The 14,566-nt window shown below is 40.8% G+C and overlaps 1 protein-coding gene across 14 annotated transcripts in view; it reads left to right on the top strand.

Moving 5' to 3' along the window:
- The window catches only part of szt2 (SZT2 subunit of KICSTOR complex), a 102,486-nt gene that overhangs the window by 12,272 nt on the left and 75,648 nt on the right, over nucleotides 1–14,566 (top strand). For 9 of the 14 annotated variants that reach the window (XM_058638905.1, XM_058638899.1, XM_058638907.1 and 6 more), the window contains exons 18-36: nucleotides 18–106; nucleotides 790–958; nucleotides 1,044–1,161; nucleotides 1,623–1,736; nucleotides 1,825–2,028; nucleotides 2,120–2,217; nucleotides 3,202–3,340; nucleotides 3,955–4,269; nucleotides 4,963–5,158; nucleotides 5,424–5,471; nucleotides 7,057–7,184; nucleotides 8,409–8,676; nucleotides 9,999–10,182; nucleotides 10,272–10,364; nucleotides 10,478–10,556; nucleotides 10,866–11,153; nucleotides 12,213–12,348; nucleotides 13,445–13,561; nucleotides 13,658–13,727. In XM_058638905.1, the coding sequence (XP_058494888.1) occupies nucleotides 18–106; nucleotides 790–958; nucleotides 1,044–1,161; nucleotides 1,623–1,736; nucleotides 1,825–2,028; nucleotides 2,120–2,217; nucleotides 3,202–3,340; nucleotides 3,955–4,269; nucleotides 4,963–5,158; nucleotides 5,424–5,471; nucleotides 7,057–7,184; nucleotides 8,409–8,676; nucleotides 9,999–10,182; nucleotides 10,272–10,364; nucleotides 10,478–10,556; nucleotides 10,866–11,153; nucleotides 12,213–12,348; nucleotides 13,445–13,561; nucleotides 13,658–13,727 (2,853 nt within the window). The remainder of the gene's footprint in view (nucleotides 1–17; nucleotides 107–789; nucleotides 959–1,043; nucleotides 1,162–1,622; nucleotides 1,737–1,824; nucleotides 2,029–2,119; nucleotides 2,218–3,201; nucleotides 3,341–3,954; nucleotides 4,270–4,962; nucleotides 5,159–5,423; nucleotides 5,472–7,056; nucleotides 7,185–8,408; nucleotides 8,677–9,998; nucleotides 10,183–10,271; nucleotides 10,365–10,477; nucleotides 10,557–10,865; nucleotides 11,154–12,212; nucleotides 12,349–13,444; nucleotides 13,562–13,657; nucleotides 13,728–14,566) is intronic. The other 5 variants (XM_058638912.1, XM_058638898.1, XM_058638910.1 and 2 more) reach the window with 3 other exon arrangements.

The following is a 14,566-nucleotide window of genomic DNA, read 5'->3' as shown; positions in this document are numbered from 1 at the left end:
TCATTTCCATCTTTCAGGGAATGTCGGGGGACACGGACCGAGAGATTCACTCCTGTATCATTCAGTACATCGTGTTCCCGCCGCACTCTACCTCGACAAAGGACAGGTAAGAATTATAACAGCCATAATCCGGAGAGAAAATTGCATTTTGGTGTTCATTACCAATGAAACCATTTTTAGAGACAAACACTTGGCATGAGTGGAGAGAAAAATATGTCTTCCACAGCTGATTGAGGTGAGAGGAGAAATGCTTAGAGGCTACATGGAACTGGATTTGGAGCAAATCCAAGATGACGATGAACATTCAGAGACATGAGGAAAGAGATGAAATCAATCCAAAATGATTAAGTTTTAATGATTTCTTTGTTATTTGAAGCAAATAAACAAGAAAAATATTCACATTTAAGATGCTAAAAGAAATCAGAAAACCCCTCAAAGCAACTGAATCGATTATCAGAGTTGTTGACGATTCAAAGACTGATTAACCGATCATCACTGCAGCCCTTAATCAAGGCTACATCACTTGTTTTATCTATCCATCAAGGCAAATAACATCTGTCTGGCCTTTAGTCTCATAACTATCCAATGAGACCAAGGGCACCTGTGTGTATGTGTATGTGTGCGCAGTGCCGACTTTGACGGTGTTTGGATAAGAAATACATGGATCTGTTTGTCAGTGACCATTAAAACACACCCGAAATACACAAAAACAGTAGACGTAGAAACCCCCACTTCATTATGAGCAGCTGTGGTTGAGCTGTGATGTTGCATTTGTTAACTTTGCCCAAGCTTCTCCACCGATGACGACAACGACACAGAGGTGGAGGCTGTAGACATGGATACAGAGCTGAACCTGGTGACCGAGTGCTGGGTGGAGCCACAGACTGGCACAGTGGCCAACTGCATGGACCAGCATCGACACTTCCAGGGCCTCAGTTACCAGGAGATCCCTCGAGCAGTGAGTATTCGTCTTTTTCTAACTGGTCGTGTCATAACATGTCCTCTCATGTGAGTTTGAAAATGTTTGCTTTGTGTCGTCGTAGATCTTCCCCAGGGATCTGACCTGCATGTCCACCATGATGACCTTTGAGTATCTGAGCCAGTTGTGTCAGAATAAGGACCAGGTTTGCTCTTTACCACCTGTACTCAAGGATGTGAGAGGTGATGCACGACGACAACACTGCTGCTTCATCACGCTGAAACTGTACTGGGTTGAAAAATGATGTTTTAAATCCTGAACTCATACACACATACTGGTCTGCTAGTGTTCAACAAACATGGAGATAAGCGGCGTTCAAGTCAAAATTATGAGATAAAAAGTTATAATTATGAGATAAAAAGTTATAATTATGAGATAAAAAGTCTAAATTATGAAAAAAAGTCATAATTATGAGATAAAAAGTTAGAATTATGAGATAAAAAGTCACAATTATGAGATAAAAAGTCATAATTCTGAGCTAAAAAGTCATAAATATTAGATCAAAAGAAATTATTCTATATATTCTTAATGGCTTCTATGCTTTAGTGTTTTTTTTTTACTGTTGTTTTGATTCAATAGCCAGTCAGTGTTGGGTTTCACTCACATGTAGACCTGTGTGTGTGTTTTGTTTCTGCGTTTGCAGGAGAAGCTCTCGCCTCCGAAGACAACGTTCACATGATTCCTTTTCAGTTTGACCTCGTTCAGCTGCTGCCCAAATGTCAGCAGGTTGAACTCCTCTTCCTCACCTTCAGCACAGGTACTGGTCTCATGCTGCTCAGTTTACTTCAGAAGTGAATATGCAAACTTACGCTTCCTTGTTGTCATGTTGTGTTAAAACTCCTCAGCAGTGGAGAGTGTGGAGCAGATTCACAGTGCCCCCTGTCTGCCCAACGAGCTCCTGCTCAGCCTCTTCCACAGCAGCCTGGAGCACGAGCTCAGTGACAGAGAGATCCCGTTGGCCGACGGCGACCACGTCGCCTTCATGCACCACATCCTGGAGCGAGAGCGTGACGGCCATGTCGTTCCGTTCTCGTTACCTGTCATTAAAGGTGAGTGCGCGTGTCTGCACACAAGTCTCATATCAAGCTAATATTAGTGAATGTTGTTGAATTTATTGTGTTGTGTAACTTTTGTGTTCAGAGGAGAGTTTGAAGCCTGCGGACAGACAGGACACTGTGACGTCGTTCCACACCACAGGCAGCAGCAAAGAGGTGATGGGATCTACCAGCACGTTACAGGTTCAGTCTTCTTCTTCTTCCTTCTTTCCTATTCTTACTCCTCCTCCTTCTCCAGCTTGCATCTATGATTTTGCATATCTACTATTTTCTACTGGAGAAAACTCCCACACTTCCCAGTTTCTGTCGTTCTTTATTTCTTCTAATGTGTCCTTTTCTTATCTCCTGTCAAAAGAGCCTTACTTTTGACATAGAAATACATTAGCCTCGTGATTTTTACCAAGCTCTATTATATATATTTTCTTAAAAATGCTCTACAATGTGTGTCTCGAGTGTGTTAAATTACTAACCATAACTGCCTTTTTAAAAACAGTGTAATGATTATTCTGCTCCAAAAGCCAACATTAGTTCACATTAGTTCCTTTTTACAGTCTGTAAACAGAGTAATGTATGGGAGCCCATTTCTGCCAAAAAACAAAACAAAAAGACATAAAACTTAGCCTTTATAATAAAAATATCCTCAAAGTAAGTCAGTTATGAGATAAAAATTCAAAGTTATGAGATAAAAAGTCAATTATGAGACAAAAAGTCAATTATGAGACAAAAAGTCATAACTATGAGATAAAAAGTTATAATTATGAGATAAAAATAAATGAAGTAACTATAGCAGGTGACTTTAGTAACATTAACATCGGATGTTAGACATAATCGTTAAGTCTTTTAAGCAACAGACTAAAATAATTTTGACTTTCTATCTCATAATTATGACTTACTTTGAAGATATTATTATTATCAAGGCTAAGTTTTACCTCTTTTTTTCCATAGTGATGTCACACTGTTGTTAAGCTCTTGTAAATATTACTGCATTCACCCACTGATATTTCAAATTAAAAGCCCAGCAGGAATGGGGGGAGGTATCATGGTCTTTAGCTGCTGGCAGACACAGTTTCAAATGAAGTTAAAATAATGCTCCAGTCAGATCCGTGACAGACGTTGCACAGCAACGCGCCTCTCTGTTAATGAGCTTTCTTGTTTTCCTCTCTGCAGAGTTTCAGTAATGCAGACCTGGTGGATGAAGAGCCCATGCTGGCAGACGGCAGCTGCTCAGTGCCACAGTGGAGGTGCTACGCCAAGTACATCAGCCCTCAGCAGATCCTCCTCACCGTTCTCCCCGTCTCTTTCACAGGTGCATGACGTCTTTTGGTTTGTTTGTTTTCTTTAAGTTATAAAAAGGCCGCTGTGTAAGACGTTGTTGCATCTCAAGGTGAGACTGTAGATAGCTACAAACTGAGGACTCCTTTGCACCTTGTCTTTCCTGTGTGTGCCAGTGAGCTACAGTGGCTTTTACAGACCAGAAATGATGTTGTTGTTCTTTGTTTTTGTAGTAAGTAACGATTATTCAAATCATGGATTATATCACATACTTTTTTGGTCCGAAAAATTTTGAAAAATATTGAAAAATGTTGATCAGTGTTTCCCAAATCTGGAAATAATGTTTTCAAAATGAATGATTTATTTGTGATATGGAGCAAAGACACAATAATTCACAAATATTCACATTTAAAAGCTGAAAAATCAGATAACTGATTAATCAATTATCAAAATAGCATCCATTTAAAAAAACAAAAAAACAAAATACAAGCTTTTGCTGGTTTGTCATTACCAAATGTTCATTTCAAAATGAATATACAGTAAAAACAGCTATACTTTCCTTCAAAGTACATCAGTATTTGTCAATAAATCCTCCAAAATGTTGCACACTATCCCTTTAAGTCTTGTTACTGTGCTTTTATTTTGCAGATGTGCTGATGTTGGCGGCCACAGGACTGGAGATGGAGCCGCAGGGTAACATCAGCATGCAGGACGACGACACTCTGACTCCCAGCAACAAGTCGCAGGCTGACACCTTATCTGGTTCCCCCAGTGGACCTGAGAGATCAGAGTCCGGCCTCAGTTTGGCCGGTAAACTGCAGAGGAACTCCAGCAGTGGATTTTCTGCAACCAGGTCTCCGGTGCAGTCGCCACAGTCTGAGAGCCAGACGTGGCCTCCTGACTCTCTGCTGCTGGACCAAAACATCTGGACGTCAGAGACAGAAACAGCGACACCTCTGTCAGGTCAGTCTGATGCTCTTATTCACGGTTTATGGGTCAGTGCCGACTGATCTGTGCCGAGAACCAGCAGAAGATGAGCATGCAAGGTTTATGAAAGCTTAAAAATTTGTTTTATTCTTTATCTTTCTGTTTCCCTGACTGGAAACTGAAGTTTGTAAATCGATTCCTCTCCTGCATCACAGTCTATTGAGAAAATTGGCATTTTTAGCTTGTGGGGGAAACAGGAGCTGCTGGTCTACTTCTGCCTTATTTATTAAGTTTGTATTACTTAGGAAAATGTGAACAGAATATTTCATACATCTAAGTCACAAAATAACACATTTTTACAAAGCAAAACAAACTTCAATTTACAGTCAGAAAAGTACTGTTTAATGGTGATGGTCAAAACATGTTGATTTTATAAGGTAAGCGTGTAGTGAAGTGGAAGAAATCTGGATTTTGTGTCAGAACCTCAAAGAACCCTTTAAAAAACAGTTTTACAGGCACTTTACAATCGGAATGAAAAACTGTGACTAGGGATGAACGTGGTCAGTAACAGCTCTATGAGAGTCAAACAGGACTGAAAACTATTTGTGACACCTTAACACAGACCCACACTGTTGACACATGGCAAAAACTATTATGTCTACTATCAAAATGTACATTTTTAATGGATACTGAAATGCAGAAAATGTCTTTCTCTGATTTTTTTCCTAGACGTGGGAGAAAGAGAGGTGCAGTTCTCTGAACCACAGAAGGCAGATTTCAGTTTTGGCCGGCAGGTTTCTCAGCAGAGTGCCAGCGACGGCAGCCAACTGAAGTGTCCAGTCTACGTGTACAGCTGCTCCCTGGACCACCTCAAGGAGCAACTGGTTCACCCCAACTCCAGCCGCCAGCCCAGGGACATCTTCAGGTACTGAGCGTTTCTCTAGGTCGCCTATTTGGCAGCTTTGGTTAGAACGGATCATCTTCCAACCAGAGACTTTGGCGAGTTTGATCCCTGGCTCCTCTCGACACACTGAACCCCAACGTGCTCCTGATGATTGTGCCAGATTGTGCCAGCAGAAGGGGAAATTTAATTACAGATTAAATTAAGGATACATTTATGTACATGATGTCGCAGGTGACCTGTGGTTTAACGTGTGTGTGTGTCTCTGGTTGTCTTTGGGTGAGAATAGAGCTCAAGATGCTGATTCATGGGAGTTCTATCAGCCGATGAAGTTCAGGTAGCCATGTTTGATTCAGTCCCCCCCCTCACCTCTCTCTCTCTCTCTCTCTCTCTCTCTCTCTCTCTCTCTCTCTCTCTCTCTCTCTCTCTCTCTCTCTCTCTCTCTCTCTCTCTCTCTCTCTCTCTCTCTCTCTCCCCCTCCCCCTCTCTCCCTCTGCTGAGGTGAACTCTGAGAACATCTGAGGTGTTTCTCATCTGCTTCTTTAATGCTGCGTCTTCCCCATGCTTCCGCCTCAGTCTCTCTGAGTTGCTGCTGCTACACACGAGTTTGGCGGTTGGTCGATGACGTCGGGACAGCGTTTATGTGTGGATATCGCAAGTTTGTTTATTTCACTATGGAAAACGTCACCGCTTGCACTGATGATCAGCATGAAGTGTTCACATGAAGCGATGGCTGTGATTCTGTTTGTGATATGTCATCGTTTTCTACTGTTTACTATGAGGCTAAGAATATGAAAAAGAAAGAAAATAATACGTTTAAAATGGCTCTAAAGCACACTGATGTCACCTTAAAAACGAAGTTTAATTATTATAGAGAGGATTCATGATTTCAGGGGACATTTATTTGAAAGCGGGACAAACTGGAATCTTAATAAATAAATAAATAAATAAGATCCTGAGATCCTGGAAAGGCTGGAAAGATTCCCAGCCCCCTCTTGTGGCACCTAAAAATAAATCACTAAGACTGTAACGATGAGCGAGGCAGCAACACATTTTCCCCAAATATAATAATTCCAAAAATGGAAGTGTTTTGGATAGATAGATAGATAGATAGATACGATAGATGGATACGATAGATGGATACGATGTAGATAGATACGATATAGATAGATGGATACGATATCGATAGATGGATAGATTGATAGAATTTCAAGTGCACATCTGAATGAAATGAAGGGGCCTCTGACTCACCATGCACTGATATAAATGCTTAAACATTAAATTAACATGTTTAACGATACAATAAAATGTAACACCATAAGAACATATACATGGTGTTATTGTACGACGAGTGATAAAGTTATATATCGTCCCTGTCCTCTCCCCACAGCTCGTAAAACTCCTCTCAGAAAGAATCTAAAATGAAATGAAAGCGACCACAGAGTGAAAACAGTGCAGAATAATGAGATGATAAAGATTTCATTTAGTCCCAGTTGTCGTCTACGTCTCTGTCGTTTTTTATTGCACTGCAGTTGGTAAACCGTAGCTGTGCTCGCTGCAGCTTCGCGGGTGTCCTTGTAGCTTTGTCAGACATTATCGTTGTTCCATTAAGAAAAACTTTCATTTATTTTGACGTTCCTGCTCTGTCCTGACACGATGCTTCAGCTGCATGCTGTGGAGGTTCAGCTCTCCCCCTAACAGGCCTGTTGGCTCTTTTACTTTCATTCACTCTGCTGACTGTCGTGGTGATCTGGACTGGAGCTGTGAACTTGCTTTCAAGACATGGAACCACCGTCCTTTTAACGTGGATTGTAACTTTCACAGTGATTCAGGATAGAGTGTGTGTGGATAAACGGGGACAGCTGCAGCTCCTCCTCCCAGAGTCTTTCTCATTCGTGTCTCTGTTTGCTTTCGTCCTTCAGGTCTCTGTCTCAGGACCGCAACAGTCCGTCCCCGTGGGCCGACCTCCTGGCTCAGCCTCACAAACAGAAGGAGCTGGCCAACTACTGCAGCCTGCTGCAGGAGCATTACCACCAGAGCTACGTCAGAGGTGACGTCCTCTTCACATCCACCTACCACCATATGTCTGATGAGGCGTTTAAAAATACACCCTTGTGACTTTGTCGCCCCACAAGAAAGTATTTTGCGAACCGCCCAGCTACATTTGAGTAGTTAAAAAGTTGCTTGTGTTGAGTGTGTAACCCTTAGAACACAGAGCATTTCGGCTGCTTTTTTCCATTACTATGTTTAAACATACAGTATATACAGAGGCTATAAGAATGTGCAATATAGAGTGTTTTATATTCTTTATTTCAGCACAACCTAGTTTTTTTTTTTTTATAAACACACCTGAGCAAAGAGTCCTCAAAATGTTTAAATCATATTGAATTTGTGAAATTTGGAAATAACGTCACAGTTCATAGCTCACTTGGCTCATTTTTATGAACAAAAAGAATAGAAAAAACAATTATTGCTACTTTATATCACTACTAAAAATGCAATATTAAAATGAGTCATGACTTTGACTCAACAACACGCAAGAACACGAAAAAAAACACATTTTTTAAGGCCTGAATATGTGAACCATAAACACACACACTGCAGGATGTCCATATAAGTAGTTTATTGTATTAGTGTTAGTGTATTCGTGTATTATGTACAGGAGATTTTTGTGATTATTTTTCTGCATCTCGGCAGAGTGCGCCATTCTAGGAGCCACCCACGCACCCACACACGCTCATTATAAAATCTGAAAATGTACAAAAAAAGGTACAAAACGCAAACTGCGATTGTTTAAAAATCGTTACATGTATCAAAACTTTGACTTCAGTGAGAAAAGTCTCAAGTCTTGTGACACGTTTAAAAGTTCCAACCACGTCTCTGCGTAAAAGTATGACGACACTGTGAGGCTCCAAAGTGGGCGTTTTTGTGGCCATGGTTACCCAAAACCATGGTTACCTCAGTAGAATGCCTCTCTATGCCACTCTATACACACATACTTACAAAAACTAACATTAACCATCACAACTAAATGTCTAACCCCAACCCTTAACCTAACCTTAACTTAATTCTAATATAACCCTTAACCTAAAGCCAGGTCTTCACTCATAAACACCACTTTTAAGGTGTGACAGAATGTGAGGAATGGGCAAAACTTTCCTCACTTTCTGTGGTTTATCGATGCAAATGATCTTTCAAGAGCAGGAAGATCATAATTTATTAAATTGTAAATAATAACTGACATGACATGATCTGTGTTCCCTGTGTTGCTCAGGCGTGTACAGCAGCCTGCAGCAGTCGTACAGCATCAGCTCACAGGACGTCCTGACGGCCGTGGACTACTGTGAAGAGTCCCTGCAGGAGATTGACGTCACCTCCTTCCTGCACACGCTCTGTGGACACATACGGGTCTTCAGGGAGCACGGCTACGCTCCAGGATGGGGAGGCAATTCAAAACCGTCACGGAGGCCTGCTAAGTTTATTATTGGGGAATCTGAGGAGGAGCAAGCAGACCGCGGGGCGTCCGTGCCTCTACTGTCCAGGTACGAGCAGAGAGTTGTTTATGACAGCTCTTGGACGTTTTAACACACTTTTATTGTGTATATTGGACACTTAATGCTATTTTAATTTACTTGTCAGTGCTCGCTTTATGACCTTTTTATTGTATTTAAAGTGTCTTTGAGCACCATTTATATGATTAAAATGTACTATTATTATTGTTATTATTAATGTTGATATGTAGGATGTGACAAAACATGTTTTAGGTTTTGTGTGTGAATTACACTCTGTGTCTTCATTGAGCTTTGACTGAAGTTTCTACATTTAGTGTGAAAAAATGTGCAGAAAATGTTGAATATTTCAGAAATTATGAAATATTCCAATCAGAAAAAATACAAGCAATCGTGTCCTGATTGAGCTCAACGTTTTGAAGTTTCTATGTAAAAGTATGTCAAACTCGTTAATGGCCAAATATGGCTGAATAAGGAGGAAAACAATTAAAATGTATAGTAGGATTATTTGTTGTCGAGCTGCAACTAACGATTATTTTCACAATAGACATAAAATCCATAAAAATGTCAGAAAACTTAAAAAAATTATGATCAGTGTTTGTCAAACCTGGAAATAACGGTGTTCTCAAATGTCTTGTTTTTGTCCAAAAACCAAAATGATTCACTTTTAATGATTTCTTTGTTTATATGGAGCAAAGAAACTAGAAAATATGCCTGAAAAATTACAGAAACTAGAAAATATTCACATTTAAGAAGTGGAAAAATTATAGAAACTAGAAAATATTCACATTTGAGAAGCTGAAACAGTCAGAAATCTTGTTTTAATCATGTAAAAAGCTTCAAACCGATTAATCGATTATCAAAGTAGTTGACGATTCATTTAGTAATAGATTAATAATCGATAAATCGAGTTTCAGCTCTAATTTGTAGCACTCCCTATGTAGCTGCCTGTGGTCAAGAGGAGAGAAATCTGGCTTGTAACCAGAGGGTCATCGGTTCAAATCAAGGGTTGGGTGCCCCTGAGCAAGGTGCCCAATCCTCCATTGCTCATAGCCCACTGCTCCTGTGCCTGGTTCGTGTGTGTTCCCCACGGGTGTTTAAAAAGAAAAGAAAAGGGATGGGGTTAAATCCAGAGGTCAAATTCACTATTATTAATTGGTGTGTATGTGCAATAAAACCCATTTTAACTCTTATTGTAATGAATAAATGGCAAGTCTAAGTGAACAGTGGGGGAAAATAAAGGATTATAATGTTGAACGTCTGTGGAACTTGAGCTCGTAATCTGCTGCATTCATGCACTCGTATTTAAAACTCTCGCATGTGTCGGATGGCGACAATCACAATTATCTCCACAGGGAATCCTGTGCTGAAGCGGTGGACGCTTGTGAAGCCGAATCCAACGGGAAGTCGCCTGCTCCCACGTCGTCGTCGCCTCTGGATGAACCTGTGAAGTCGGCAAAGGCCTCTGACTTCCCTCTGCTGCTGCTCCAGACTCAGCCCAGGTGTGAAGTGTACCCGGATCTGCACAGAATCGTCCAGGTATCGTTCACATCAGTTCACTCTGTCGTCACTTTGTTTGTTTTCATTAAAACAAACGACTTTAAACCGAGTGTTATTTTTTACAACAGGATAAGTTCATGGAGATCGTGTCGCAGTATTTCAAAACAGTGCCGTCGAATCCGCACTACTTCTTCTACTGCCCGCCGTCATCCAAGAAAGAGGTGAGTAAAGTCAGATATTATACACGGGAAAGGAAATTTCCTGGATTAACACTGGTTTAAGATGATGATAATAATAGTATGTGAAATGAAGGATTGTGCATTTGTGTCCTCAGGAGGACTCGGAGGACGGAGACAGAGAGAGGAGACCCAGTGAGGAGTTGGTTTCAGAGGCTGAACCTGCTACAGAGGATGGTGAGGATTATTTAAAAATGTTTATCTGAGTTGATAATCCAAAAATTTTTCTTTCAGCGAGGGGCAATGGTCAGTGTGACGGTTTTAAAACATTTATCTGAGCCGATCTTTTGTTTCTCAATGGCTAAAAAGGTCTCTTTTCATGGTCTGTGGCCAGCAGGGGGCAGCATATAGCTGCCTAAACTGTTTCAATTCATGATTACTGGTTGTATGAGGAGGTGCGAGGCTCCTAAATTGACCTCCTCACTTACAGAATCTGTTTTCAGGAAGTGTTTTAACTCAGTTAATTGTGTGTGTGTGTTGTTGTAGAAAATTTGCCCAGCTGCTCGGCCACAGAGAGCGACACAGACCTGGTGGTGGAGTATGAGGAGCATCCGGGTGTTGGCTGCGACGGAGAGAGCGAGGACCAGTCCCTGTCCGACTCCAACACGGTCAACCAGGACCAGGACTCGTTCAGCATCCTGGAGGGAGACTCGCCACTGCACCTGGAGGGGCCACAGCTGGACATGCCCCCCCTGTTTGTCCACATCACATGTTCTGTGAACATGAAAAGCTGCCATGGCTCAATGCCCATACAGACGCTGCCCACCTGCCTGGGTAAGTACGGTCTCTCCTCCCCTCCTCGCCTCTGCCGGAGGAGACACGAGTGCAATGCCATTGCACTCTTTTATGCCACATTTACATTACATTTTATGTTTATAATATTTTTTTTGTATTGTATTGCTGCTATGTTAAAACAATTTCTCCTTGGGGATGAATAAAGTATTTATATTCTATTCTATTCTATTCTATAACCAGGAGAACGAGATTAAAAAAAAACCATAAAAAACACAGAAAATACATTAAAAAAACTTCAATATCATTTAAAAATATACAATACCACAAATATTTAAGAATAATCATTTTTAATACTAAGTGTAAATATCTAAAAAAGCTTGTATTATGTGCAAGTTAAGCAGGGTTAATGTACTAAAATACCAAAATATTCAGCTCTGTAATGAAAAAGCTCTGATGAGTAAAAAAAAAAGAAAAAGCCAGAGTTTATGTGAAAACAAAACTGGTTTAATCCACTTAATATACTAAGATAATATTAAAAAGGTGGAGATAAATGTGCAAATGAAGCCGTGTTATTGCACTTAATACTCAAATATACAATACTATCACGCTAAAACGTTACATAGTGTTTGAAATTCTAGAGTGTTATGTGCAAATTAAACTGGGTAAATACTAAAACAAAACAATATCTGAGCCAAAGACATTGGATAAGGACGATTAAACTATTAGATACTAAAAAATATTCAGCACTATAGTATAGAAACTCTATCTAATAAGCTTAATATAAGAGTTTATGTGCAAATAAAGCAGTGTAATTGCACTAAATAGTAAAATATACAATACCATGACCCTAAGACTAAGCAAAATTAGTAGATTTTCATGTCCAAATTGTACGGCATTATTGCACTTAATACGAAGATATTAAAAAAGATCTACAATAGATGAAACACTACAGCTCAAACAGGGTTAATACACAAAATATTAAATACTAGGAAAAAATGGTCTTGTAAAACCACATTTAAGTTATCTAAATGTAAATTGAGCAAGTTTAGTGCACTAAATTCTAAGATGCTAAGATTCACTCTGGTTTTGTGATCACAGGTCAGATTATTTCCTGCCTGGAGAACGCTGACGAGCTGCAGACTGTGGATTTGAACGAGCTCTCGGTCACTTTAGATATCTTTGTCCTGACTCTGCCTCTGGAGATTGAAGTCATGGCGGATTTCCATCACAACAGGTGCGTGTTGACCTCTGTACAGTCCACCTTTAATCACTCGGCTCTCAGCCCACTTCTTGGCATTTTTCAGAATCAGGCAAGTGGGCAGGAGTTAGCCTTTAGAAGATGTTGGAATGGATTGGATTTCTTAGAATCTTTTGTTTTTCTTTCAGAAAGGAACACATTTTTAACATTTCGGAGGAAAATTGGCACGCAAATCAGAATTTATGGGTAATACGTAAAAGTGGCGCAAAATGGCTCAGTAGCGCCCCCTCCAAACCTGAAACCTGGTAGGACAAAGCCAAAACGAAGTGGCACCAAATTTCCCGGAACTTGGTGTAAACATGTCACAGCCCAAGACGAACAAAAAAGTCCATTGTGACCATGGCCTCAACTCAACAGGAAGTCAGCAAATTTTGAATTCGGCGTCCATCTTGGTGATTTTGCACATCCTACAAATAATATAATAATATCGTACAATAATCGTAGCAATATAAAAACCCACGTCAATTTTTACTAGACACATCAAAGAGGAAAAGTTATCTAAAGGTGTCGCTGATTCATATAGGGGCGTGGCCACGGCAACCATCAAAATATTGGCAAATTTCAACCATTCGCCACGAAACAGGAAGTGCCCCCGTAACTTCGCCATACATTAACCAAACTGCTCGAAACTTCACACGTGACACGAGAGACCAACCATGAACATGTCTATGTACACAAAGTTCACCCACCTGGAAGTTGGCCATTTTGAATTTAGCCGCCATTTTGCCACGAAACAGGAAGTGCCCTGTAATCTCGCCATACGTCGGTACGATCTGCTTTAAACTTCGTACGTGAGACAAAGAGACCGAGCCAGAAAACTTCAGCGCATGAAAACTGAGTCATGGTGGCTGAGGAGGCCTGCACAAGGCTGCGTGCAGCTTTATTTTTTTCACAGTACAGATGATGTCAAGAGGTTCTTAGTCAAACGTCATCTCATATGAGAATGTGATTATATGGCTCAGCTCTGTGAATGTGTTTCTGTGAGGAGTGTGTGAGCCACATGATTGCAGCATAATTACATCATCACTCTCTCCCTCTGTGTGTGTGTGTGTGTGTGTGTGCGTGCCTGCAGGTACACGTCAGAGAGCAGTATGTCCCTGAATCGTTCACCTGGACAGCCTTCCTCGTATCGCTCCGATGAGGGGCTGATGGCAGTGTTGGACAGTCTGAGAGGCGCTGGTTTGGAGGGGTCAGTTAGTTTAACACTTGAACGTTTGATCATAATCTCAATGGCTTTGACTGTTCTGCATCAACAGAGGTGTCCGTTTGTTTTTGTCCTCCTCAGCGTCTCTGGTGATCCCTTATCCAAACTCCCACTCCCTCACAAGTTAGCAATTCTGGCCACAATGGATGAGGTGAGTTTGAAAACGACCTTATAACATGGAAAACATGTGACAGATAGTGACACAAACGGTCGATACGGCGGTCAATGAGCTACAACCTCGTTTTCATCTAAATGAGACGTCCTAAACACAGATAACAAGTATTTATGCTGCGCATGCAATACAACTGTGTTGCTTTTATTTTGAAAAGCCTGACGTATGGACGCACGTATCTGGGTCTGTCTGCGCAGCGACAGGTGATGCTAGCCAGTTACCCCTGGCCCCCTAAAAATGTCAGCTTACGTTAAAAAAAAGAAAAGTTAATTCTGAATGGCGCGTTTTCAACAAGACAGTCCATGTCTTGTTGAAAACGCGCCATTCAGAATGAACTTTTCTTGCTTTTTTTTGCTACATATTTCTTTACAGGCATCAAAGGTAACGCCGTGTGCTTAGTTTGTGGCGCTTTGTTTAAGGATTACAATCTTAAACACAGCGAGGCAGCCTATGTCGAAGACAACGTTAAGAACGATGTCCGTGGTTCTTTTCTTTTACAAGTGTCTTGGTTTAAGTTCAGGAGTTATCATTATCTCCCTCCATGTTTATTATCTTATTATCTAACCAGCGAAGCACCGTCACTCGTATGTAAACTCATCCGATCTGATTGCAGCATTAGTGTGTGTGTGTGTGTGTAAGGGTGCAGGTGTGTGTGTGTGCAAGGGTGCAGGTGTGTGTGTGTGTGTGTGTAAGGGTGCAGGTGTGTGTGTGTGTGTGTGTGTTATATATTCATTTTATAGTGTAGTCATTTGATATTTTCAATAGAGTTGTAGTAGAGATGTTTGCCCTGCGATGACCTTTGACCCTAGTGTTCCCCT

The sequence above is a fragment of the Solea solea genome, chromosome 9 (assembly GCF_958295425.1).
Source record: "Solea solea chromosome 9, fSolSol10.1, whole genome shotgun sequence".
In the NCBI taxonomy this organism is placed as follows: Eukaryota; Metazoa; Chordata; class Actinopteri; order Pleuronectiformes; family Soleidae; genus Solea; species Solea solea.
This window is presented reverse-complemented; position numbering and strand designations above follow the sequence as displayed.